Source organism: Patiria miniata, unplaced genomic scaffold (assembly GCF_015706575.1).
Source record: "Patiria miniata isolate m_02_andy unplaced genomic scaffold, ASM1570657v1 HiC_scaffold_28, whole genome shotgun sequence".
In the NCBI taxonomy this organism is placed as follows: Eukaryota; Metazoa; Echinodermata; class Asteroidea; order Valvatida; family Asterinidae; genus Patiria; species Patiria miniata.
In genome coordinates this window covers 4,285,251-4,312,933 of record NW_024037067.1, presented here as the reverse complement: position 1 = coordinate 4,312,933, position 27,683 = coordinate 4,285,251, and the positions used below count along the sequence as shown (strand labels likewise).

Below are 27,683 nucleotides of genomic sequence, written 5' to 3'. Positions count from 1 at the left end.
ATCCTACCCAGCAACTTATCATCCTTTTCCAGAATTTCCCACCTTAACAGTCCAACGAACTAAAATCCCCTTGTTGCTGAATCCAAGCCTCCGCTACTTAGTACCATACCCCAAGAGTCCGGCAGTCTCCTGATGGCGAACAGAGTACACTGTTTGAAACGTTGAGTTCTTCTCAGCACCACACAACTCAAAGTAGAGAATATTCACATGGTGTTACCATGAACCTTCCATGCTTTGTTCATGTCCATCATGCAAACCTTCAAGTCTCTTATCATTTACTTCTTTTTTTTTCAGGTAAATTGCAGTAACTGGTCTCAGAGGAGACTTTGTACTTAAGCTGGTCTTAGTGGTTGCGCATGCAGTCGGTGTTCAATTTAGAAAGAAAAAATAAACCATTGTGATGAAGCAATGTAGGTGTTAAGCCGGTCTTTGAGTATTTAGCCTGCCTGGGGCTGGATTGTAATTGTCCGTGACTGAATTTGTGTGCAGTTAAGTTCTCTGTTAAGTTTCACCTACTTCTGAGGCATTTCAGTCATGTAAAGATTATTCACCAGTGGTGACGGCAGTTCTCAGTTTTGGGGGCAGTACGATCTGCAGCATTCTTTTCAATCTTTTGATGTCATTGGTGCAGTGTTGACATTACGGTTAAACACATTAAAGTAAGTTTATTAATTTGTGAATCTCCACTCTTTGCAGGCTAAGTTTGTGTCTGATTGAAAATAGAGAATTGTGAAGACTTATATTTGTTCCTGTCTCCCTATTTGTTCGAGTTTTATGAAGCACAGGGCAGAAACCAGAAACCTGTATGTACATGTACGTACAGTATGTGGCAGGTATCACGCCATTTCTACTGATGTTTAATAGCAAATTATTACCAATGCTGCCATCCTAGGAATTCGCAATCAGGGATCACTTAGAGAAGAAGTTTTCATAACATACATGTACATATGTACACCATACAAATAACCTATTTTAATATCCAGTTCAACAAACAAGTGTTGAATTTTCTTGAAATATTCGTGGGTTCAAATGTGTAAATGCCTCCATTGTAATCAAGACCTTTGTTGGAAAATTGTCTCTTTCATTCTCTGGTCATGCTCGTAGAATGGTGTTCTGAATGAATGTATCCGACCTTTCTAGTCCTGTCAGATTTTCACCTGTCCCGGACATAACCCCGGCCAGCACATAAGAATCTAGTTGAGATTGTTGCACAAGTGACAGCTTAACTGTGATTAATTCGCACCCGGCTCCTCAAATCGTGCACATTTTTAGGTTGGCAGCATCCGTGTTTGAGAAAAGTACAGACCACCTGTCTCATCTTGGCTACCGAGTAGTCTCCGGCCCGCTAGACCATCCGACCATCACCAGAAATTGACGCTCCATTTCAGACGCTCACACCTTCTCCAAGACGCCACCAAGAAATAACGATCTGGCAGAGGTACCAGTAATGACTTGCACCACCTGCTTGCAAATGACCGTATTCATCGCGGGTGCTCCACTGTAAACTGCTGCTAATTTTCCTGCCCTTTCTACTCTACTCTCCGTCCTCTACCTTTTTTGGTTACTTTGCCATTGTATCTTTTTTTTTAAATACATTCCAAAAACCTGACCCTCCCGGAAATTGGAGGCAGAGGGATGCTGCCTCTCCTGAAATAAGGTGGAAAATAAGTCAGAGTAATTTAGCACAAAGAATCCAGGGGTTCTATTAGTTCAGCTGGGTGTCTGCAGTGTGCTGATGAGCGCTGTCTAGATCTCATGCACTGGACAGGGAAGATTTTCCATGATTTGCAAGACCGACTGCGATATTGCACGTCTACACAAGATCTTTTTTTTTTCATTTACTCAAGAGGTTTGTTTTTGAGTAAAATTTGCATTTCAAATGACGAGGCGATCTTTAGACTGGCTTATGATCATGACATGTTCATGACTTGAATGCAAAGTCTATCCATTTTGTTTTCTTCTAGGTTTTTTTTTTTTGCTCTTGATTTGTTCAATTCTTCCTTATTGCAAAGAAGCACCACAAGAATCACTGGTAGATGTTCTAGGTTTATTGTCTGTATGTCACCAAATCTAATTTTACTGGATCAGATTAGATTTACTAAAGGTAGTTCTACATGTACATGCAGTTATCAATCTTCTCACAGGGAATTCTATTAAGGAACATATAGGAACCTGTGGAGATGATGACTAACCTATAAGAACCCTATATTATAGGTTTCCTATACATGTAAATACAGGTTTGCCACTACATTGGATAGTATCATGTAAGATACATGTATGTCATATGAAGGTCCTGTACAGGCCTATAAGAATCCTAATTCCAATAGGTATCTGAAGGTGATGAGGAATATATACAGTATACATGTACATATAACTGTTAGTCTGAGGATCAGACAGTCACGTGTGTAGAGCCACATGAATGAACGTCTGATATATCCTAGCATGCACATTTTGTGCAACCCCACATATGCCAGCCAATCAGAGTTGACTTTAGAGTGTGACGTCTCTTCGATCAGAAGTGTGGACTAAGCTGTTGATTGGTCAATTTGGCTTCCCTGTTTTTGTAAAACAACAATGGAAGACCCAATAGAAGATGCCCGCTGAATGGTCAGAATTGTGAGGTCAAGACGCAGTCTTGTTTTGCATAAATAATCGCCGAATCTGTGCACTGATGCTTGTAATGTATGCAAGCGGCGATTAGACTACATGTTCTGTATGTAGGTTCGTCAATAGTTTCCTGTTGGTTTGTAACTACATTCTCTAGGATCTATATGTGCTCCTTGTATCTTAGAGAACAAGAATAAAGGCCAAAAGGCATCCTAAATGATCCAATAGGAAAACTGTGGGAGATGATCCCAAGAATCGTAACATTTCCCAAGGCCTGTTTTATAGGTTTGTGTTGTAGAGTGTTTCAGACGCTTTTAGATGTTTTATAGGTTTGTGTTATGCCCACAATATGCCCACCTACATGTACATGTATGTACATACAGGTGTGAAGTCAATAGCTTGGTTTTGACATCTTGGATTCACTGTACATCATGTGTTAATACTGTCTTTCATCATAAGATTTCAGCACTATCTCCCTGACACGTACTCCATATAGGTGTAACTGTAGCCTGGCCTCTTGGCCTTGCAAGGTGTTACATTTTGAGGCCATGGCCCAGAGATTGATGACAAGCTTGTCAAGTATCAGATGGAATGGAACCCTTGCTCCTTGTAACAGTAGTCTCTTTTGCAAACTCAGTGATTATTTTTTTTCAGGTTTTGAGTTGCTGTCCCTTGATTCTCTGAAGGTGTTGAGTCTAGTGAAGAATCTGTGGTAATTTCCCGAGAATTATCAACACCTAAATATAGAGTTTCTCAACAGCACTACAGCCTTTGAAAGTGTTCCAGTTACCGTGATTTAACTGTTTTTCCCCCACTTTTTATAACTGTATGATCATGGGGATGTCAATTTTTTGGTGAATAAGTCCAGGGATTTCAGTAAGAATGGTCAAAAGCAATTCCACTGTGAGGATTTTGTTCAAAAGTATTTAGCATATTTAAGTTTCAAACCATTTAAAGTTTAAACATTCAATTGTCAGAGGTAGATCATACTCTGAAAAAGGTAAGCTGTAACTTGTGAGGTCGAGGTGAGAATTTACACTTTAATCTAAATTTACCACAGTTGAAAACATTGGTAATCCAATAATGAGTTTGCTTGACATTCACATCAAGTATAAATCATACAGATCCAGCTAGTAGGATGACACTAGGTATTTTGAATTGAGCGATTGAAATTCCTGTCGTCCTTTTGAACAGTATACCACAGGGACCAAGCATTTAAAAAAATTCCTTCGTCCCATTTTCCTGTCTGTCAATTCACAGTTTAATTAAGGGCTTTGTGGATGGGATGAAGTTGTACATTAGATCTGAGAGAAACAGAATCCAGAGCTGGTAAGATTTGGAACTCTCTAGACTTGCTAGTCTGTCGTCGGCTGGGTTTGGTGTCATTAATTATAAGCAGACCTTTGAACATGAACGTGCTAAATGTGCTGTAAGATTTAATACTGTTTAAATGAAGTGGAACTGTAGTTTATACTTGGGGAATGATCATTTGATAATGTGCTAATGATGAAATGCAGGTGTACGAGAGGTGCAAGTGCTATTTTGTTTTATCTTGTTCAGTTTTTGTACGGACTTGTCGCAGAGGAAGAGCAGTGAGTTGCCACATGTGACCAGAAATTCAGGATTGAGAAACTTTGGAGCATCACATCGTATTTTGCAAAGGTCTGACGTACAGCGCCTCAGATCAGAGGAACCCTAGATTATTTTCATAACCAGACAGAGTTATGAAATTAAAGGGAAAATACGACATTTGCAAACATCAAAAAATAAAACTACCAAATCATTTTGAATTACCTTGCTGGACTGTTAGTGAATGACAGTGTAAAGCATCCTGTAAAATCATGGCACCTGGTATACTGTCATTTTCAAGAAAAGTGGTATTTTTGTATCAATTTCCAACGCTGATCGGCCGATCAGCGTTGGAAAAAACTGGCTTTTTTTTTCAAATACTGGCCCCAATTGACCATCGCACTTGTTTGCAATCGATTACAAACCTATAAACGGGTACGAGCCAGCTAGACTGGTTCCCTGACCTTACAATTCCCCAATGTATGTAAACTGCTCTGTTTCTTCTTAAATGGAGTCAGGGAACCAGACTACAGGAAAATGATTGTTTTTCTTGGTTTTTATAGCATTTTCGAACCCAAAACCTCAAAAAAGTCAGTGTAACTATATTTGCTATATATTTCCAACCCCCCAATTCCATCCATTTCTGAAAATTACAGTAAAAGCAAATGATGTATATTCCCTTTAAACAACTTTTCTGTCCACAGCAACAGTTCTGTTGATCATTAAACAAACTAGAACGTCATCCTGACTCAGGCTTCCAAGTTCATGTGATTCATATTTATCTACTGTTAAGCTTCACAGCCCGACCATGAAATCAATTATTCCTACCAATATTCATACTCTTCAAACGTTTTCAAGTACGGCCAGGCGGTGTTGCACAGAGTCCTGCCCGTGCCACTGGGTGTCACATGTGGCAAACCTCAGTCTCCCACTCGCAGTCACTGTACAGTCCAAAAAAAATCAATCCAAACAGATCAATGCTGATATCACAGTGTTTAAAAAAAAATGACTCAGGAAAAAAAAAATGAAGCTGAATGGATTTATAACTTGTTTGAATATGCTTTGTGGTGAACAGGTTGTGCAAATGGTCGAACTCGCACATGATCTGATATTTGAACTCGGACCTTTCCTTGTGAAACCACTTGTCCGTATGTCATTATCCAACAGAAAATGAGAGAGTTGAGTTGTCATACTCCATGCTGACAGCAGTCAAAGTGTTTTTGATAAAAAAAAAAAATTCTTTCCTTTTTTTTTCCCTCGGAGCCATCGATGACTTGTTTACCCAGTGTGGTGTTTCTGAAACTACCATTATTGATCACCCAGCAACATGCTGGGAATAATGATTTACAGTGTGAGTGGTCTAGCAGTTTAGACCTTGTTTCACAGTGTCTCACTTACACATTGAAGAGTTGACTGCAAAATTATTCCCGACAGAGTATCTCTGAAGGGTAAATGCAATGAACATTCAAGACTTCACACAGTGTTTATTAATCCTGTGAGCTAAATCCACACACTTCCATCTTTCAGTGATTACGTTTGTGACTGATGTCTGAATTTTTGGTGTTTTTACATCTTTTCAAGATCTGTGCTGATTGATGTCTTTGATAATGAACATGTCAATTACTTGTATCTCCAATGTAAATGTTGAGGCTTTATTTACAAACATGTAGGCAGTGTATGTACATTGTGAGGTTGTCTAGTGGTAAGACTTTGTGACTCCTGATCAGATGGTCAAAGGTTCGAATCCAGCTGCTGGCAATATGTTGTGCCCTTGGGCAAGACACTTGAACCTTACTTGCTTCTCTCCAATTACAACTTTTAATTGGACTTGGCAATTGCTTAGCTTGGTACACGTAGTAATTTACGCCAATTACCTTGCGATGGACTTTCCACCCAGGAGGAATAGAAAGTTTTTTATGTCCATAATTGTTGGTTTGTTTAATTACTGTCATGGTCAAGTGAGATGCCAAATTGTTGTGTAATTTACAATTATAAACTGCATTAAAACTTTTCTAACGGAATCACAAAGTAATATACACAAAATCAAACTCTTAAAAAATGGAAAGAAAACTTGCACTTTTAAAATACATCTATATGAAGCAAGCTATACCTCAATCCTAATCTTTCCAGAAACCGGAGATAAATTATTATTCCAAGGCTGCAAATATAAATAAAAAGCAATAGCTCAGCAATTATACATTAAAATATAGGGGGAAAATGAATTAATTAAGTCAGTAATGATATATGAAGTCTAATCAATGCACATGTATGTGTAGCCACGTTTGGTATACATGTATAAATGAACATTAATCCTTGTATTTTAGGCAAAGGTTTAGAAAAGTTCTATCTTGTTTTGACATTAACGGTCCGGAAGTGTCATGGTTTGGGGTTTGTCATAAGGGCTTGCAATCCATGATAAAAGGGTCAGAGGTTCCAATCCTGCTGCTGGCAATGTGTTGTGTCCTTGGGCAAGCCACTTCACCTTAACTCGTCTCTCTCCATCAAGGAGTAGTGATAAATGGGTACCGGCATAAGCTGGGGGAGTAACCAGCAATGGACTAGCATCTCATCTAGGGGAATATGGAAATATTCCCTGTCATTTCATTCCATAAAAACGGGAGGTAAATGCTGGCCTGATGAACCATGTTGGCTCATGACAGACTTACTTGGATATTCTGAATGGGGTTGAAGCCACAAATAAAGATGAAACCTGAGATGGAACCGAGGTTTCGCAAACACCCTTCGTCTAATTGAAACGGACCGCATCATCGTTTGTTAGGAGCAAGCACTTTGTGCTCTTGTATCTTAAACGACGCATTGTTTCTTTTGCGTTTACTGAATGTCAACAGGCATTTTCAAGTCATCCATCAGGATTTAGCGAGGTATCGTTTAAAACAAAATGTCAGTGCACTTTCAGTCTCGCAGGAATGTTTCAAATACATGTACCTGAAGGAAAGGATTTTGTTGAGTACAAATGTACATTGAGAATGTATCATTATCAACAAGCAGTCAATCACAATGAGATGTTGCAGAATCTTTCTGAAAAGGTAAAATTGCTTGGAGACATTTTACCTCGCAGAAAAAAAATCTAAAATCAAGGCATTAGGATCCTGTCAACTTGTTTATTATGTAGTTTACACCAATTGGTAATCAGATTGCAGCAGCTTTTCATTACTTAAGTTGAGATACACATCAAAAAATAAGGGAGTAAATATGTGCTTGGCCGGGTTTTTAAACAAGTACGTTTCAAACCAGCTAGGGGCCTGGATGGGGATAATGGCCGTAGCCGAAGAGGGGGGGGGTGTCATTATCCGCATCCAGGCCTCTATAGCAGATATTAACCCTACCGTACTTGTTTAATACCAGCCAAGCACATTTTATTCCCATTCAAAAATCCCTTTTGTTCAATAATTTTACTTCATGTTTTGTAAAACACTGCTGTGGCCATGTCTACGGTATGTACCCTGCGGGCGTAGTGCTAAAAATCTCCTTGACGTGCGCATGTGTGGCGCGGAACGCAGCGGTGTTTTACCGGCGGTTTAAAACCAGCCACTTGAGAGGCTCTAGACCAATAGGAATTGGTAAACTGTCTCGGGTATTGTGGACGCCACTTCATACATGTGTGACACCGGGAATCGACGTCGAAAATAGGGACACTTGGAATACGGCCAGTTCACTTTGACGTTGGTTCTTTATTCTGTGAGAGAGTAAAACAGGGTGATGTTACTCGGTCGAATCAGTGTTTGAATGTGGCTAACAATTATTTAAATAAACAGTTAAAAATCCAAACCAAATGTACATGTAAAGATAAACCTAACAATCTACTAAATTATCCAATCAAATAAATGCAACTTCAATGTAAATAATAAGACATGGCTAAATCACGAATGAACTGCAATAATTTAACCAAAAAAACGATTCGCGCCAGACAATCGGCATTGGCTGCCATCTTGCAGCCAAATCATTGTTCCAAAAATTACAGTAAATGCCACAAATGTTAAATATAAATGCAAGATAATGAATGTACAAGTAAAAGGTAAGTTGATAATAAAAGTAAGAATGCATATCAATGGAGATAATTATAAAGATGAGAATAAAATAAGCAAAATATAAATTACCTGTGAGAGAGTAAAACAGGGTGATGTTTTCGATCGAATCAGTGTTTGAATGTGGCGTGGCGGGAAGGTTGCCGGATCTAGTTGAACTATTTTACGGTAGGTGGCGGAGCGATATTTGTTATGTAATCATGTTTAAAGGAACTAATACAGATTAAAGGAACTATAACAGATTAAAGGAACTACTACATAAAGGAACTAATGAAAATTAAGGGGGGTATATTTTAACCCGTCACACATGTACTACTACATGTGAACTGGAATGTAAATTGAATCTACCGTACATGTAAATGTGTTCCACTTGTGCAAATTGGCAGTGGGAAACATGTTGCGCTATGACAAATTGGAATGGGTGAGGGCAGTCAGCCTTAAAATGAACCAACTCCTAATGTGCATCAACATTATTTCTGGCTTTATTGAACTGGTACATGTAAGCATGCTTTCGTGCCCCCCTCTCATTGAATGTTCCGCATCAGGTAGAACGGATGAGTCTTCAGCCTTGAGCAAGTCAAGCCCTGTGCAAATTAAGGCCTTCGCACAAAAAATGTCTATCCCAGAGAGAGCAGTGGCTGTACTTTTTGACTCCAATTGCAATTATTGATTAGTAGCAGCAGTTCGCACCGATAAAAAGTGCACAGCAGAGATTCTGGGACTGATTTTTTTCCAATTGCCTGTATCGGTGTCCATCTAATGCATGTGTACATACAGTTCCTCAGATGGGAATGTGTAGATCGAGATGTACAAAGTGTTCACTGGGAGTGTTATTGACACAGAGTTTGCAATACAAGACTGCTCATATCATGACTCCAGACTCCTTAGCCTGAGAAATACATTTCAGAGAAGTTGATTTTTGCTCGTTTAGCCTCATTGTCTGCGGGTAAGTGTAAATGCTTGTGCATGGCATTTTTTTTTATCTCAGAGTCCCCGTTTTTTTTCCTGCTAGAGTAATCATGATATTTACTTGTACACCACACAAAAAATATCAATGATAGTATGAATTGATTCCCCTGCTCACTGTAAACTAAAATGAAAAAGAGTTTGGCAGCAGTGGAACTTTCCGGAAATTTTTCCAAATATATCTAAAAATCAAGTCCTCACAAATTACAAACTCGTAGCATTTCCATAAGCCACTTGAGCCCCCTCCCCTTCCCCCCTCCCCCTCCCACCGAGATTTTAGTTGAGAACACGTACACTTGATCTATTTGTTGTAATATGAAAATAGAGACGCAATGTATGAAAACTAATGCCATCCCCTCAAGTGTGAACAGGAACGATCCCTGACACCTCAGGGTCTATCTTACACTCTGGCCCTGTCACCCAACACCTCAAATGCTCCATTCTTTGCCTCTATGAATTCTGTTAAGTGATTGATAACCTGCAAACATGAATTTTAAAACAGATTCTCTTGGCATTGATGGCATGAAGGTTTCCTCTCGGTATGCCTAGAGGCAGTGGAGGAAACATCAAAGAGGAAAGGGAATGCATTATTTGTGTTCTCTTTTGCATATACAGCTATAAAAAATGCAGACTTCATGATGTATAATGCATCACCTTTTTGCCACCTTATTATCAGTAAAATTGGGGCAAGTATCTCTACCCAGTACTGTACTTTTCCTTATGAGTTTAACTGTACTGAACATCATTTTAATAATTTAGTATGTACATGTATGCAGGGCCCCAATGGAAACCAGTTTTTAACTGGGCATCCCTTGGGTAAAGAAATGGAATGAATAAATCAATCTATAACTTCTTTTGAAATAAATTGCCTCAGTTAACACACTCTTTTTGACATTTTTTGCGAGGAAACACCTGGCTCCTGAAATGTTTCACTCTACACTGTCTGCAGAGAAACCTAATACCACAAGTAACTGTACCTAGGCTCCACACATGCTTGTACTTTGCTTAATCTTGGGAAATCCTCCTAACCCTTCTTGTTGATTTTGAAATATCTGAGGGTCAGGGTTGAAAATTGAAAATTGTATAAATGAGAAAAAGAATTCATCTAAATTGCAAATTTACATTCAGCCAGGAAAGTTGGTGGGTTTTTTTTATGAAGGGGGGAATAATGATGGCTGGAGAGGCTATAGCAACAGTGAACTCGGAAAATGATCTTGGAGGCCATTTTGAAAATTTAAGGCCTTTGCCTTCCTATTCATTTTTCCTTTAATAGCTAAACTGATAACTCGATTTATTTTGCCTTAATTTAATACACCTGGTAATCAGTTATGTGATTTTGAAATATCCATTTTTTTTTCTTAGAGGGAAGGTTATCTTGGTTGCAAGTAACACTCGCTCAATAGCTTAAGTATTAAATGATATTACCTTTTGTCTTCAGCGCATAGCAGTTTACCGTAACCTCGGCCTCAATTAAGGTCTATATCCAACGTGGCCTTTGGGAGTTACACAAGTATTGATTAATCAAGCCACCTGAAAATAGATGAAGGTTATTTTGTGAATGAATATGATCCCAACCTTCACGCCAAAGTGTGTATTGCTCACCTAAGTATTGATCATTGGAAAATTAATCTTGACATTGGACTTGGAGCGGAAGGTTGTACATTTTCCTTCATGACTAGCATTTTACTCTCTTTTTTCGACTGGTACACTGTTAGTAAAAAAAATAGCCACAGCGGTTGAATAATATACTATTGAAATCTCTGAATTTTAATTAAAATTTCCAGAAAGTGCAGCTAGAGCCCTACTGATTTACAAGTGCCTTTATTTTCAAGGTCGACTTCCTGCATATTTTCTCCTACAGATAACCAAGCATACATCATTGTTTATGGGCCGTATCATACACACAAGGACCCGTTTATGCAATAAAAAACCTTCCTGCATAAAAATTTATATTCAAATCATAAATTTCCTAATAAAAGCATGCATAAATGAAATATATAAAACTACCATGGTCCATGTCCACTCAAAAGTATCCGGCAGTGTCAACAAACAGATGTTGACTCTGTCCCATGATGCACTGCCAATGAGGCAGGATTTGCGTCGCCAAATACAGTTATTGCTTCAATTGTGACAATATTTTGATTTTATATAAAGGGTAAGGAATAGAAATTGATCAAGCCTAGTCGGTTGTTTTTCTTCTTTCAGTTCAGTAGACAAGGAGCTATGGTTCAAGCTGCAGAAAATGATAACAATAAATAATCCAGTTTGTTATCTCAATGAAGTAGTCATTCGGGATCAAATCGCTGACGCGATGTTACGCAAACGCCAATGCTGCCCGTAATTAACGTGTGTGCGTCTTGCGACGTCTCCCTGTGCGTTCATGTGACTTCAATGAGTGTTTGATTATCCTGAATGACCTGTGACCTATATCATTTTGCGCATGCGCAGCATCATGGGCGTCGCCAGGATTTTTTCTAGAGGGGGGCAAACATTTTTTTGCCAAAAAATGCTTGTATTTCTCAACACATTCTCGATTTATCAGTTTTAGAGGGGGGCAGGGACATTTTGCCCCCCCCCCCAACTCATTAAATTTACACCACTTTGTCTTCGCGCCTCTTTTCCTTTTCTTTTCTTTTCTTTTTTTTTCTTCCTTTTTTTTCTTTCTTCTTTTTTTGTGCTTTTCCAGGGGGGGGGGGGGGGGGGGCAAGTGCCCCCCTTGCCCCCCCCCCCCCCTCGCAACGCCCATGTGCAGCATTACTGAACTGGCTTATTACTTACCTCTTCCACCTGCAGCTCTGAATCCTCTTAAATCTAAACTGGTTTTGCTGAATTTTGATGGATACAGACTGCACAGCCCAACTAAAAATTACTTTGATTGGGGCTAATTCATACCCCAATTGTTGTCAAACAAATCTAATAGCACTGCCATTCACTGTTTAAAAGGGAAGTGCCATATTTAACCCCCAAAAAAGGAAAAAAGTGCACTTGGAATACAACAAGTTAATATAAAAGAATCCATTCAAGCAGCTTGTCTAGACCGGCCTCCTTTTCCCAGGTCAGTGCACAGTACCTTGTTGTTTACAGCACAGTCAGTGACTCGGGTGGATTTAGGTGGATTTAGGTAGCTAAAATACCTAGGGAGTTACGTGGTAAAACATCTCTCACTGGATAAAAACAGGAAATGTTTTCAATGTTTTGTAACGGTTTACTTAAGCAGAGGTTTGTTTAAGAAAGCCCCGACTATGGATATGTTAAAACACAGACTCAGTCGTTATGATTAATTTTTTAGAGCAATGAGATACCTCATGCTATCAGATCAAGTGCGTAAGTCTGTGGACCTTGTGTTTCCATAAATCACCTGCATTGTGTGAAAGTGATATCGTCAACCTCTACGATAAAATCTGTGCCATGCTTCTAACTATGCCGTGTTAAAGGGCCCATCATACATAGAAGTCAATGAATGTTGAACAAAATGTACACCTTGTTGAAAAAGAATTTCATGAATCATTAACCAATTAGTTACTTTAGATATCGTCAAGTTCAAATTGATTTTCGATTTTATCAAATTCAGGAAAGCTTAATCAGTAAAACCTGAAAAAAACCTGCAAAGAAGGGCAGGGGCTAGCAAAGCATTTCACAAAGTAAAACTAAAACAAAGTCGTTCGGTACACCTGAACATCCCAAAATACCACTCAAGGCAGCCTTTATCAGTGAGATGCTGCACTGTTCATTCAGAGTTGAAGTCAAGCAAAGTCACAAATGACAGGGATGAATGGCAAAGGAAGTTTTGTCGCATTCCTCTCTAATAGCTTGTCTCTTGACTTGAGGCTGGATGACTTGTGACTGACTTGTACCTGTGACTCATGATCCAGGACCTTAGGGGAGTCAGGTTGGCACAGTGCTTACTTTCCTGGCCTTTGACCGCTGCGACATGGGTTCGATTCCTGCCCTGGTCCACAAGTGGATTGGGTACAGCCCCTACCTGATTCCATGGGTTTCCCCAGAATATTCTTCTGGGGTTTTCCTCCCACCTCTAAAACTGTTATTTCTGCTCCTTGTCTTCTTCTCACAGGTTTCTTCTTTTGAGCTACAGTGTATATGGCGCTTTTGAGGAATCCTTGGTTTCATTACCAGAAAGACATAAATAAATAAACAAAGAAATAACTAAATAAGACCTGACTTTAAGTTTGCTTATCCTAAGACATGTCACTTTGCCCACTGTGCTTTCAGGTTCCAGACCAGTATCTTACTCTCATTGGCTCAAGATTGATGCGGAGGAGAAGGTAAGAGGAGAAAAGAACGGCAAACCCCGGGAGAAGCTGACTTCCATCGAAGAGATGCTCCACTATGCTTTCAGATAGGGAACAGGGATAGGCCAAGATAAGCAGGTACATTAGTCTTAATCTAGCAGTGTCTGCTGTGGTCTGAATGACCCACATTTATCTGTTCATTATTAACACATTGACTCTCCGAGGCAAATTGAGTGAAAAGAACGGAAGGTTTTTCCGAAGTTCGTTGTTGAGAATGTCCACATTAAGTAGCTCCCTTGCCTTTGCCTCATTAAGGGTCATGACACCGTAAGTACTTGCGTAATTAAGCTTTGACAGCTTAGCTGTTGATTGCATTCAAAAGACTGATACGTCTTGACCACATAGGCCCAGAATTTGCAGTTGTTAGAGTTGGTGCAAAATAATTAGAGTCAGGTTTTTAAAGGAGTTTAAAGGAGTTTTCCTTGAGGATCATGCATCTGAATTGGTTACTTTTCCACAATCCAACTGGATACCTCGGTATCCATTTTTGGATTGAACTATTTTCTCAGGTAGTATCAGTGAAAAGCTAGAAAGCTTTGCTTATTTAAGATACAGGGGTTGTGTTCCGTCAGATGTGACCAAAAACCAATGTCATAGAATTCTCTCTACTCTGGCAACACAAACTTTTAACGGATTGTACATGGAGCATTTGTGTTGCCTCATCAATCATAATCATAACACACATCCTCCTGCACAATGAACAGGCCTTGCATGCCTATGGAGACCAGAGTATGTTTGTGTATCTAATCCATTAGGGGCACACAAAGACTAACGATATCTACAGTTACATTTGCGAAGCCCAATGGAACTATTTATTGAAAGGAGTAATTGCATTTACCCACAAATCATAGTATATCTAGCGCATGCTCTATTTGTACAACTCAGTTGTTGGCTAGTTGAACCAAATCCCCATAGCTTAGGCCTATGTTCAGTTACTGCAGCATTGAGCAAACAACCAATGGTTCTATAAAGCCATGGAATAGAATTTAAACATCTCTGAAAAGACCTTATCAACACAAACATTTAACTGGCTGGGGTGGTGTACAATAGATTCTTATTTGTGTTGTTTTGTTTTGTTCATGTTTTGTTATGTTTTATAACAGTAGTATTTGTTTTGTTTTCTTTTATTTTACGTTTTAATCTGTACAATAACTTACGAAAACCACGAGTAGACTTGATGAATAAATAAATGATCATGTTGATTGTTGTCAAAAAAAATAACAATATTTTGTAATGCAATTCGGATTACATAAATTAAAAAAGGGTTCATACAAAACAGTGTCATGACTTTTTTTTTTCTTTTTCTTTTTGGTCTTTGTTTCATAAGAATACTTCAGATTGTTTCTGAGGGGGGAAATCCAATGTATATTTCCTGTTTACACAAAATCTTCAGCTCACATTTCATTCCACTTATCCCCACTTCTAGACTTCGGAGTAGAAAATCTTCAAAACTCCCACATATTGAACCCTTTGGACGTAGACTTTGGCTTATGTTTCAAATGTCAGTATAGTTGAGTCAATCAAACCAAATGAAGACTTCGATTTGTTACATACAACTTGATACGTTGCTTTCATGCCTGCAGCCTGTGTTAAGTAAGTGACCATGATCAAGCTTTGGGCAGTAATAAGCCTTTCCTTAACCTGTTTGCACTAAAAAAAAAACATTCTGACATTTAAAACTTATCAAATCTTATCATTCACAAAATTACTCACACCAGTTTTTAGCGATGGATTGTAAGTAAAAAGGCATATGTGTGCCAACAATCTCAAATAAAGTCATACATTTTCAATAACACGTAAATAAATTATATACAACAGTGACGTTTAATGATGCATGTACAGATTTCATAGATAAAATATTAGCATTGAATTTTAATTGAAGTCTGACAACGAGATTGAAGTAAAATATTTGCATTTTATTACAACAGGGGAGGAACACCTTAAATATTTACTCGGGTTATTTATTTCTTTTCTTTTTCCTTTTTCTTCCCTTCATTTTTGTGCTTGAGACCGCACCTTTGGACACAAGGGTAAACTCGGTGTATTAAAGTATGTTTGCTTGCCGTGACACTGTTGTCCCAGCTGCCTGTAAATAAAATATTGCTGGAAAGCCTGAATCGCCAGGTCTGACATTGACGAATTGCTACATCAAGTGGCTGCATTTGTTTTAATCCGTTTTACTTCTATTTTGCCTGGAACCGGACTTTCACATACGAATGTTGCTTTCTGAAAGGTTTAGTGTGTTGAATCATAATGGATGGTCTCTTATTTTGATGCCGAAGTCGGTATTTTGATGCCGGTGGCTCGTTATTTCTAGATGCCGGCAAAACATTAACTCTACTGACATGTACCTTGCTCTATGTTGTTTTATAATGACGTCTATGACGACGGGGGAAATGTAAAATTAGTTACATTGTGCATAGCAGAACATATTTCAAAATTATGTCAAAGATCGTATGTTGGTGATAGTGGCTTGACAGTACAATGGCATGGTCGCGTAAGACTGAGGTCCTTTTACCCTAAATTGAACTCGCTTCCTCTTTGATGTACAGTTGAAAGACAATATGTCATACCAATTAAATCATGATGATGATGATGGCGGTCACACTAGGTAGAATATGACTTTCGGTATCGTCACATGTGGGAGATTAGTCCAATGCTGTGAGTGGTGGCAAATCTGCAATTGTTACGGTACATCTAAAGGAGAGACCTGGAGTTAACTCCAAAGATATTTTCCCTCCCCGTTTGGCGCCTCTTATTCCTCCTATGTATAAGGTCTCATTAGCAGCCCGAGAAGCCTGTCTAGCAGCTCCACGCCAATTACATCTGTCAGAGGCAGTGACCTCCCATGTGTTCAGATCTAGACCGCCAGTCTTCAGGTGCCGCTTCATGCAGTCCTTGTATCGAAGACGTGGTCTTCTTACGTCCTGGGTCCATGGGATAGAGTTGGCCATATAAAACAGATCTGGGTAATATTTCATCTTCCATTCGGACCACAGGGCCAACCCATCTGATCTGCTTCTGACAGAGGAGTCGTTCCACGGCCACGGATGGCATCTGAGCCCTTTCAAGGAGTGTCCACATTAAAAATCTGATCTCTTTGTTTGAAAGTAAGCAAAGACTGACAAGGGAAGCTCAACTTCAAACATAAGAGTGGTTATTATGTACAAGTATTCGTTGCTAGTTCCCTTCTGACCGTGTTGCCATACATATTGTGGTTTCCTCTTTGAACAGTTTTTTCCTTCAAATACACACCTTGCCAATTACTTTAGTCAATGCTTTTTGAGCAATATATTTTATTAAAGTTGCAATGCTCGATCGGCTATTTGTCAGTGCTTCAATCATAACGGGCTTCACCCCGTGATGAGTGCATGCAGGTCATTCACCGACGTGTATTGATAGCGTGGTTTTTCATCACTGCAACGAGTGGGTGTAAGCTGGTTAACCTGTTCTTATACTTCCGCCTCCCACCTCATTTATCAATTGCCTCCCAGAGTCTTGAAGGGATATATTCATCAAGTTTCGTCAAGATTATGTGTGATGCGTGCTGACCTGTGAAGAAAATGGTGTGGACAATGTTTGGCAAGATAGAGGAAGAAGATTTTTCAGTGTTCCCAGTGTCAGTAGTCCTTCAAATACTTTCTTGAGTGTCTCGAATTTTTGGTATGATCTTTTTCTCCTCTCACTATGCTGAGAATTTGCTTTGTGACGTTGTCCAGTTCAGATGTGGACAGGATAAAGGTCAGGTGTGATTGAATGTCATAAACATGAAGCTTAATTAAACAGTACCCCGAAAATGGAGTTGGTGAAAGTACCCCGTGAAAGACACTGCGCAAATATGGCCGTACTTCGTACCTATCTTTCTGAATTTCATATTGGCGCTTTAATACACTCCTCACATCTTTCACCCCTGTGACCGAAGTTCGAATCCCGTCTTGACTGATTTGGATTGGATTGTCATTCTGTGGATTTCCCCTGGATTAAGTTCCGGGGTTTTCATCCACATCTCAAAACTGAATGTCTTCACTGTGTTCTCCGTATGATTCAGTTGGCGTAGTTGTACTTTCTTCGCCCGTAGCTTCCACCGCTGTGACCCGGGTTCGATTCCTGACTGGGCCAATAAGTGGATTTGGTTTTCAGTCCCCATTGGATTGTGTGGATTTTCCTCAGAACATTCTTCTGGGTTCCCTCTTCTCTGTAATGGGCCCCATCGGAGTGGATTCCAGTTAAACTAGGAATTTAATAAATAAACGAGTTCTCTTAGTTTCTGATCTACATTGCGTGTGCCCTTTTGAGCAACCCTTGTTTTCATCATCCCAAAGACATAGAATAAATAAATAATTAAAACAAACTTGTCCCAGTGTTGTCCTTAGCCGTGTATAGCGGCAGTATATACCGATTTTATCTGGCCATGCCCGAGGCGTCCCTGTGCTTTCCTGTCCTACTTCACCTAATTACATTAAATGTGGCAGCGCCGTCCTAATTTGGCTGCCTCCAAAACGACCGTGCCTGTCGATAACATCGCTCTCGTTCCTCACGATTTCTCCAGTGATTGTCAACAGTCATCAAGATAAACTCTCCAAAAATACGGTGTTGAGATGAGAACTTGGTACAGTACAGAACCTACGGTAGTTTATTTGTGTAGCGGTACTATTTATTTATTCGAAACCAAAACGGATAATTGCAGAGAAGGGACAATGGTACTTGAAATGTGTATACGTTGAATGAGCAACGACACGCGCTGTTTGCTGTTTGTGTATACATTGCCTTTTTGTATCCCCGAAATGCGTTAGCGCGCACGAGCACCTAATTGAAAATGAGAACTCGTACACTTCAGAACATAGTGTATTTGTGTATGCAGTGCCATTTATGACTCGAAACCATTACTGATACTTGCAGAATAAGGCAGGATGATACTTGAAAGTGAGCTCATGTTGAATTAGCCAATTTAAAATGACACGAGCTATTTCCCAGTGCATAAGCTATAGGTGTCCTTTCTTTTCTGCAAGATAAAAAGTTCTTTATTGAAATGTGAAGTACTCGAAAACCAATTCTTACGTGCACTCAGAGTAAAGACAAAATGATAGTTGATACTTGAATTATGCCTTCACGTCGAATTAGCAATTTTCCGAGCTGTTGGGTGTTTGTGTATTAAAGTCAGCAAGAAAGAAAGCAACCTGACAGGAAAATCTATAAACTAAGAAACGTAATGTTTATTTAATAATACTAAAAGCCAGTGCACGTATATACACGAGTATTAGGCGAAATGATACTTAACGCTGCGTTAGTATCGAAAAGGTAACGGTAAGGGTAACCGAGAGCTCTGTACGTTTTTGTGTATCACAAATGTTCAAGGACTACTTCAATCTCAACTGCCTTTCACGAATACATCTGCGCAAAGTACAGTTCGGTATTTCACTCGATTGGGAATTTTAAAGGAGCCGTTTAGAACTTTGTGCGAATGAGTTCGGTTCGATAAATCTTCCGTGATTGTATGTTTTTGAATTACCTTTAATTTTCGTGAGAATTTCTTCAGTAATGGAATGTGTGGGATATCTGTAATGGCCCTCTCTTAATTCTATAGTGAATCAATAATTTACTGATGAAAGCACTGCAAGTGTAAAGTTGCAGAGATGTGATGAGATTATCATTTGCTGCTTCATTGCCAAAGAATATCGATGGTTGGCCTATTTCCAACTTGCAGATAAAGAAGTCAAGCTGACGATCTTTTCTGAACGTCTTTAATTTGTCATTGGCCCCGTTTGCCCAACTGAATCACTCTTTCGCTTCAGTTACCTGGCTCGCGTCTAATAAACCGGCCGTACGCAGCCCAGGCTCTCCCGGGGATCGGCCCAGCCAAACATTAACTCATCGACGGTGATCTGGGAAATCTCCATTTTTTTTATTTCACGATTGAATTGCTTTCAATCACACGGCGATTTAGCTTGGCGTTACGCAGGCAGTCTACTGTTTCACTGCAGAGATTTCGCGCTATGATAGGTTATTTCAGTTTGTGCATCGACATTCAGTGACGTATGGCAGATGGGCAGTTGCAGTGTTCTCATGCAGTTTTTGTATTTTTGGGAGTTTTGGTAATTTTGGAGAATTCCAAATAAGCTGCACAGTACATTTGTCTTAGTTTGAATAAACGAAGAAGTTACACAAGATGTCTGTCTATTTAAAGACACAGACACAGTCTAGTTTCTTTTTCTTATTCTTTCCCAAATCCCGTAGACTTTGTCCGCTTTTACGCAGCACTAAAGATCTATATAATTATCCCAATAAAAACGCACAGTGTCAGCTGAGTTCAAATCAGTCAATAGTTACATTTATATCTGATCAGCATTACTTGACTGGAAAAAAACAATGATGAGTGGAAATTCAGACGAAGCTCAAACGATCTTTTGTTTGCGCAGAGACTATACATTTTCAGTCGGTTCTTAAGAACTAGAGAAACAAGTCAGTGTCTGGTTTTCGTTGCAATAAACAAGCTAAAGAAACCTTTGCTTTGCAGTAGGTATATATTACCCTTACTGTTTAAAATATGCAGCAAACATATCAACAAAATACTGGTTAGGACAAGTACTGGACTTGTGTTATATTTTACTGCGCACCTTTATGACTTGTACCTCACTTGCTTATATCACAGACGAGAATTCTGTCAATGCATTTAAGATACAGCTCTATATCTCGAGGGAGTATAGCGTGATTATCATGGGACATCGGGAAACATTTCCGTCGCCACTGCAAAAGGCTCGAAGAGATGAAGTTACGGTTCAGAATTCCCCACGGGGCGCAAGCAAACCAGTTTGTATTCATTGGGAAATTTGAATTTACATTTGAAAGAACTTTGAATGCATTGCATAATGCGGATATGGAGGCCGTATTGTTTGCACTTTGTATGCTGTCAATTTATTCAGTATGGATACTCTATTAACGCGAGAATACTGCAAATTGAGCAGCAACATTAACCCTACTCCATTTCTAGACACTAAAACCGACGATGAGAAGCAAAACAAGACATCTCCCTGCAGGACTTTAAAGACATCTATAAATTCGTTGTGCTGTATTCCCCTTTTCCCGTAACTCTAATGGCGTGAGTGCTTTTGCCTGCATCATCTAACCACTAGAGGCCTCTTCGGTTTCCGGACTCTAGGCTGTGAGCTATATTTTTGTTATGAAGGTAAAACAAATCATGTTCTTATCAGTTCAATTTGAATTATAAAGAGGGTTTGGGGATTGGTTTCCAAACAGCTCGACTTTGAAATTATTATAGTAGAAAATGCATGAAATTTTGACACGCGAAACGACCAGTCCCACGCGGCAAGTTGCTCAAATAGTGGATGGTTTATTTCTCCAGATGATCTAAGTTACCCTGAGTACTGCTTGATACGCATTTGCAAATACTTCTGTTAATGTGTGTAGAGTTTGAAGTAAATTTATTGTATCCCATTTTATATTGTGATTTTCTCATAGGAATAAATGTTTTGCTGAAAATTGTCGAATTCTACATATCTCAGTACTTTAACATGTTGTTATACCAAAGGTTGTTATTCTGCATAGGAAAGGCCAACTGTCAAGAAATAAAGAAATTGAAGATTAAACCGAGCAACTATTCGTCGAGAATAATTACGTCATATAAATCGATGGTCAGACTGAAATGTCACTTGGATTTTAGATGATGAAGATTGTCGGTTTCAGTTGACTCACCGAACACCTGCCAATCATAGACTGTTGTATAAGAATCCAACTTTTTTAACAAGCGAGGATTTACATCAACCAGAGAAGCATGACAGAGACCTTCCCAACTCTTCATCACCTCATACGGTCCTACAATGCGCGTCATTGTGTAACCGAAGATGATCATGCGCTCATCTGGTTTCATATTCAAGAGAAAAAAAAGTCCCGTCGAGGCTGTTTTTGTATCGAAGCATCGCTGCCGTCTTGGCACCTCACCGTGCGCGATTAGAATCATCTCTAATCACCAAAATCAAATCAGAAGACGCTGGACAAGAAAGAAGATGCCCGGAGGACATCGCGAAATATGAATTGGATGCCAGACGGGACAACCATCATCATCGGCGCTGATGACACTGCCCCTCAGAAATTTCACCTGATTTTTTTCCCTCGACTTAGGCGACCTTAGATTATCCGCTTACAAAATTTCCCTCTTCGGAGGTTGTCCAGCAGTTTGGAGTCTGAAAGAGGAGGGATGCTTTCGTCGACGGAGGAACGGCTTTTTCATCTTCTGATAATTCTGCGTGTTTTAGCATCAACTGGTTAAGGTGGGGGGATATGGTTTCGTCATCCGTAAGTGTGAATTATATGTTGTTTCTTAGTTTTTCAATTCAGCAGAAGTACATTAAGATTGAATTCCCATTGGTGTAGTTGATTGTTATGTCGGTTTTATGCTAGCAATATTTCAGCCATCGATATAACCAAACATTTTTCAGTCATTGCACCGCATGGAACACATTGAACCCAGCAGATACAATTTCCATGTACTTAATTGATCATAGTTACAGCTCACTTTTCTTGGTTGAGTTCCAAGTACATTGAGGACTACAACAGCTATTGGTTTCTATTTTAAACCTCAGCTAGCTATATCTCATTGTATCTCTTAATGAAACTTTATCCTAGTTTTTTGTATCATATAAAAGGTGTTATAGTGTGAATTAATAAAATTATAAAAAAAAATTAGCCAAACTGTGTCCATCAAAAATAATCGATCGGTTATTTGCCTGTCTTGTATGTAGCTGTCATAAACCGCATAGAACGCCATCATTTAAGCCATTTAGAGATACGAATTTGATACACTCAACACTGCCATAGGCTAGCGTTGATATTTTAACCAAACTCGGGTTTTTCTTCAAGTTAAAATGTCCCTTGGCCGGTGCATTGTGTGAAAGTCTTTCAAGACTATTGAGTGTAATTTCACGCTTGTTATTTCGGACTCGCTCTCTCTTTACTATAAGCTGTGATAACGTTAGTCTTCCGGGTCTTTGTTATCGCTGGATACGCTGAGGGATCTATTGGCGTTATCATTTTTCAAGTGGATCAATTATCAAAATATAGTCAAGATAATGAGTCAGTATCTGTTAACCTCTGTACCCAATCCATCTGGCTTGGTTGCAGAGCGACGGACTTAAAGTGAAGTAACAGCTTTTGTCTCTTGCACCAACAAACTTTTTTGCGTTCACTTGAAAACAAGAGATTTACCTTTCATGCCTAACGGGAAGACGCTTTGTGCTCGTTCATTGCATGCACCAATCACAATGCAAATGTGCTGCCGTCTTAATGGTTCAAAAGGTTTGTGAAAACTGCTGGGCTGTGTTTTTCTACCCGACAGTTGCCATAGGTGTTGACAGTTTCGAGCACAAATCCACGAAAAATTGTGAACGATTATTGCTGAAAAGGCGTATTAGATAGTTGATATTTTGACAAGATGGCAAGATGTTGAGCAACAAGTGACAAATTGTTCCAAGTGTAAAACTGAAGGTTTCCGAATCGCCTTTATGTCGTCAAAACGCGTTTGCTTGCACCTTTGATCGGCCAAATAGTTATTGATCCTTGTTATGTATAAACCTATGCAAAACACTTGCTGTATAAGCGGCGTTTGTCAGAGGTGTTCTGTGTCGTTCATACTTTCCAGATCTAGCCCCATGCACTATTTGTTTTAAGTAAAGGTGTATTTAGATTCGCGTAAAACTAATCGCTTACGCAGGCAGAAACGAGGTAAACACAATAAATTTAGTACAGCTATAAAAGACAGGTGTACACTTGTCATCAATTTGAAGCAATTTAAACTCATCGCCAAAAAAACGGCATTCGTTTAATACAAGAAAACGTATTTAAACGTTCAAGTCATGCAGGCTTGATTATAAACCTTAAAAATGTCTGGTTTGAGGTATTTTGCTTTGCAACCAGTATCTTGCGACCTTATCGTTGCCTGAAAACTTAATGTGTATTAAGGCCGAGTGTGCGCGGTGGATGAGATGACTGGAAGGAATGAGTTGCTTTGTGCAGCGCGTTTATAGCACGGTGCTTGATCAAGACGCGAAATCTACGGCCCTGCTACCGATGAAAACGCTTAAGGGTGTAAACGCCCGCTGGCGCTATGTGAGATACAGAAGACCCCGGACCTGATGATAACACCGTATCTCTTCAAGCCTCGGCTCCGATATTAAATAGTGGAGATTGCAATCCGTAGATACCCCTCAGTGCAAACAATTTGGATGCGAAGCCCCCCCCCCCCTCCCACACGCGAATGAATTTTGCATTAGATTTGCCCTCGCTTCTTCTTTTTTCCTGCGAAATTGTTCAGTGAAATGCATTAAGTGTGTCTCTACTTTCTTAGATTTTACGAGTTCGTTGGCTTCTTTTTTTTAAGTAAGACTGGGTTTAAATGATGTAGGCCTAGCTAAATATTAAAGAGTCATTGTCTGCGGGTATAAGATGTGTCGATTGTCCTTATGGAATATTTTGTACATGTACATATACTTTCATGTATTTCATTTGATCTTAATATTAAAACGTTCATGCAAATAAATTATGATTGATTGTGCTCAATTCGGCCTACTTGTCCTTTTTCTGTGGCAGACATCAGACCGAGCCGCACTTTTGCACGTCACCAGATAACATTCAAGAGATGCCACATCTCGATCAGTTATCGTTTGATATGATCGACAATCCCATATAAAAGAACCAATGTGCATCGTTTGATATGATCGACAATCCCATATAAGAGAACCAATGTGGGCATCTCATTTCATTTGGACACGAAGCCGCGAGCCCCTCACCTCAGTTCTCTCGATACAGTCTAGTTCCACCTTGCCAGTGGCCGATTCTCCAATTACTGTCTCGCAATGACCCAAGGTTTTTTTTTTATGTGGTTGGCTAATTGCTAACACGGCACGTGTATCGCGCAGCGTGTGGGTTTATGACACCCGCTGGCGTGTTACGAGGATCACATGGGGCAGAACATACCGGTTGCACCTGTATTGCCGCTCCTCCATTCCCCCTGGTCCATATCCGAAGTGCTGGCAAAAATTTGATTTGGTACTCATCATATCAACCTCGGTGATACTAGGCCAACTGCATGAGCAACTCTTGCCCACGAGTTGAGTTTTCTAGTAATGCTAGTTGAAAGTCTTTTGGTACGTGTACGTTGTGCTGCAAGTTAAATAGATATACCCTTAAGGCAGCCACTAAAAATCTGAAAACATGTCGGCAAACGAACTCTTAACTCTAGAACTGTGTTTCTTGCTAATTTCCTAACGTCGGATATGTGTATGCATGGCTATGTGAATGAAATGTTCTTCTTTAATTCATTAATGGTATACGTTGTTGTGTTGGTGATCGTTAATCGTTAATCTTTATTATTCACATAGGCACCGCTTCTGAAAATCTTGTGTTGGTTGTCAGTTTCTGTGTCACTTGTCCTCTTTTCCTTTTTTTTTCAAACATGGTTTGTTATTGGTGATTTCTATGCTGCGTTCCATTGACCTTATTTCCTCAGAATTCCCTCGCTACATCTAATCCTCACCAGATGATTGGTACAGTGAGTTCTTCGCTCTGCAATTCAAGGGATATTCGAGTTCCATGTTTGAGTGTTGTTACAGATGTGCAGTCATTGTTGTATTCTAGTCCCTCAAGTTTACTGAAATATAAGGTGGTACAGTAGGAATCAAGCCTTTGCACCGTGGCTATTCATGTTGAAAGTAAGTTAAATTGAGTTCGCTGCGTGAGTATTAATTTTGACTTGTTACTCTCGCAGTCTGACACGGGTATGCAAGAAACATAGACAAAATATGCAGAAAGACGGATTTTGATCCGAGTTTCGATCTCTGAAAAGATTCACAGCTTAAGGACCCATCGAAAGAACCAAAAAGAACCAGAACCCCTGGTTCTTTTACTCACACATTTCAATTGTTAGCATACGTTATCCCCATATATTCTATTACGTGCCCTAATCCCCAAATCACACTTTCTTGTTTTTCGGCTTATGTTCCTGTATACCAAGTGATATTCCAGTATACCTTTCTGACACGCAAAATGATTCGACTATATCTCTACACTGCTCAAATTACCGTAATGGATCATGATGAATATTATTGTATTCCACTCACTGATCGGAGGATCTGCGTCGGGATTTTAACACCTCATCTGATTGGACCACTCGGTGTCCAGATCCTTCCAATTTGCATTTTGCAAACAGAGGAAAAATTATTCCATCGTCGGACGTAAAACGAGAGATAAAAATCCCTTAAAGCGAATTTCCCCGAAGCCATCCTGTCACTGGGTTTCACAAAGATCTGTATCATTACGGTATGACACACGATGAGTAAAGACGAAAATCGATGTTATCAGTTACGCTGCCTCCAAGAAATGGAGCTATGGACGGAGGCGACTCGTACCACGCTCCACTTAACCAGACGTGGAGTAAGACCCTGGAGGGAATCTCCCGCCCAAATATTGACTACTTCTATTGTACTGCTATTAAATCTGCTTTAGCCGGCTGCGTTAACTGTGTGGCGAACTGCTGCACTTAAAGCCAAGATTTTCTGATATGGGTGTTGGTGAGTTGCACCTATTCATAAAAAGGGTCCTTACAACACATTTTCAGTTAACATATTTTGGTACCGAAAGGTATATAGTAATTTCTGTGTGATGTAACTATTGTAATGGCCCTATCTTTTTCGAAGTTAAATTAATCTTTAATTCAGACGCTACCAAACGTTTGTACACAGTGTGATTCTTTTGTATTTTACAAGTCGCCTATTATACAGGGTGAGTAAAAAAAAAAAAACCGAAACCCAAATGGCAGGACCAATTTTTGAATGAAGTTGTGCCTGTAGCACTTTCAAAATCTAGGATATGAAAGCCCAGTCATTAAGCTTTCTTTTCAGTCCAAGAATCATTCAATTCAATCATGTACTTTTCAAGTTACGGAATTTTGAACACAAACACCGTTTTAAAGTTCTGTCCACGGATCACAAAAAAAGTAAGTGTTCTTTCAGCAAAACGAAAGCAATACTCATAGGGGTGCATGTGAATTGTTCCGTGGACAGAACTTTAAAATGGTGTTTGTGTTCAAAATTCCGTAGCTTGAAAAGTACATTACTATTTCGAATGATTCATGTACTAAAATAAAGTTAAATGACTGAGCTTCCGTATTCTAGATTTTAAAAGTGCTACAGGCGAAACTTCTTTTAAAAATTGGTCCTGCCATTTGGGTTTCGTTTTTGTTTTGGTTTACTCATCCTGTAGATAGAACCAATGCCGCATCTGTTTACTCTGTATTTGAATAATTGTATTTTTAAACAATTTTGTTAATCATATATTGGTCTCTTTTTTGCCTTTGATTCAAAAGTCATGATTCCCGTTTTTATTACTTATTTCTTTCTGCCGTGCGTTCCCCGCACGTAACACCATTTATAAACACGTTTCTGCCTTCAGGCTTTTTAATTATATCAGTTGAATACGTATATGGTGTTTAAATTATCAAAATTTGAATTATTGCCAGTGGAGGAGTGGTAAATAAGTCACAAATACTGTTAAATTAGTTTAAATTCATATTGGTATATCTATCATAATACTCAAGTCATTAAATCCATAGATCATAATATCCTTAACTATAATAGAGGTGCTTAAGTTAGAAATGCAATTTTTTTATATTATTACATAATTTGTGTAATCGAGATATAATAATACCTGCCACTTTGTTTGAACGAGAGCCGGATTTGCAAAACAAAATCATTTTTTTACCGGCAAAATACCTTCACGACGTTCGCTCTAGTTACCCGTGAAAAGAGCGCTATCGAATGTCGAAAAGTCCGATAGCGACGCCGATACCCACCGACACACATTGCTTTTCATCCGGCCAACTCGCACCACGATCGGCACGTACGCTGGCTCGAGTTTACGCTGACGAGGTGTTGTTTTTCAAAAAAAAAAAATGGGGGACCCCTTCAGTAAACACAATCTTATTCATGATCCAACAGCGGAAGAAATGGTTAACGGACTGTGAGGTGGATATAAGTTCGTTATACGCATGGAAAACCGGAGAGATCATTGCTCTGTTGGCTGCTTCTCATTCGCGGTATATACGTCTATGTTGTGCAAGCTAGCTGACCAATCCTGCCGACGGCCAATCCTGAAACGAAACCCGCCTGCAAAAATGCAA

General features: G+C 39.4%; 1 protein-coding gene across 1 annotated transcript in view; it reads left to right on the top strand.

The window, feature by feature from the left end:
- The window catches only part of LOC119734957 (NADPH:adrenodoxin oxidoreductase, mitochondrial-like), an 85,709-nt gene extending 70,933 nt beyond the window's left edge, over positions 1-14,776 (top strand). The window contains exon 11 of the mRNA XM_038208613.1: positions 13,419-14,776. Within this exon, the coding sequence (XP_038064541.1) occupies positions 13,419-13,549 (131 nt within the window). The 3' untranslated portion in view covers positions 13,550-14,776. The remainder of the gene's footprint in view (positions 1-13,418) is intronic.
- Positions 14,777-27,683: the final 12,907 nt, after the last annotated feature.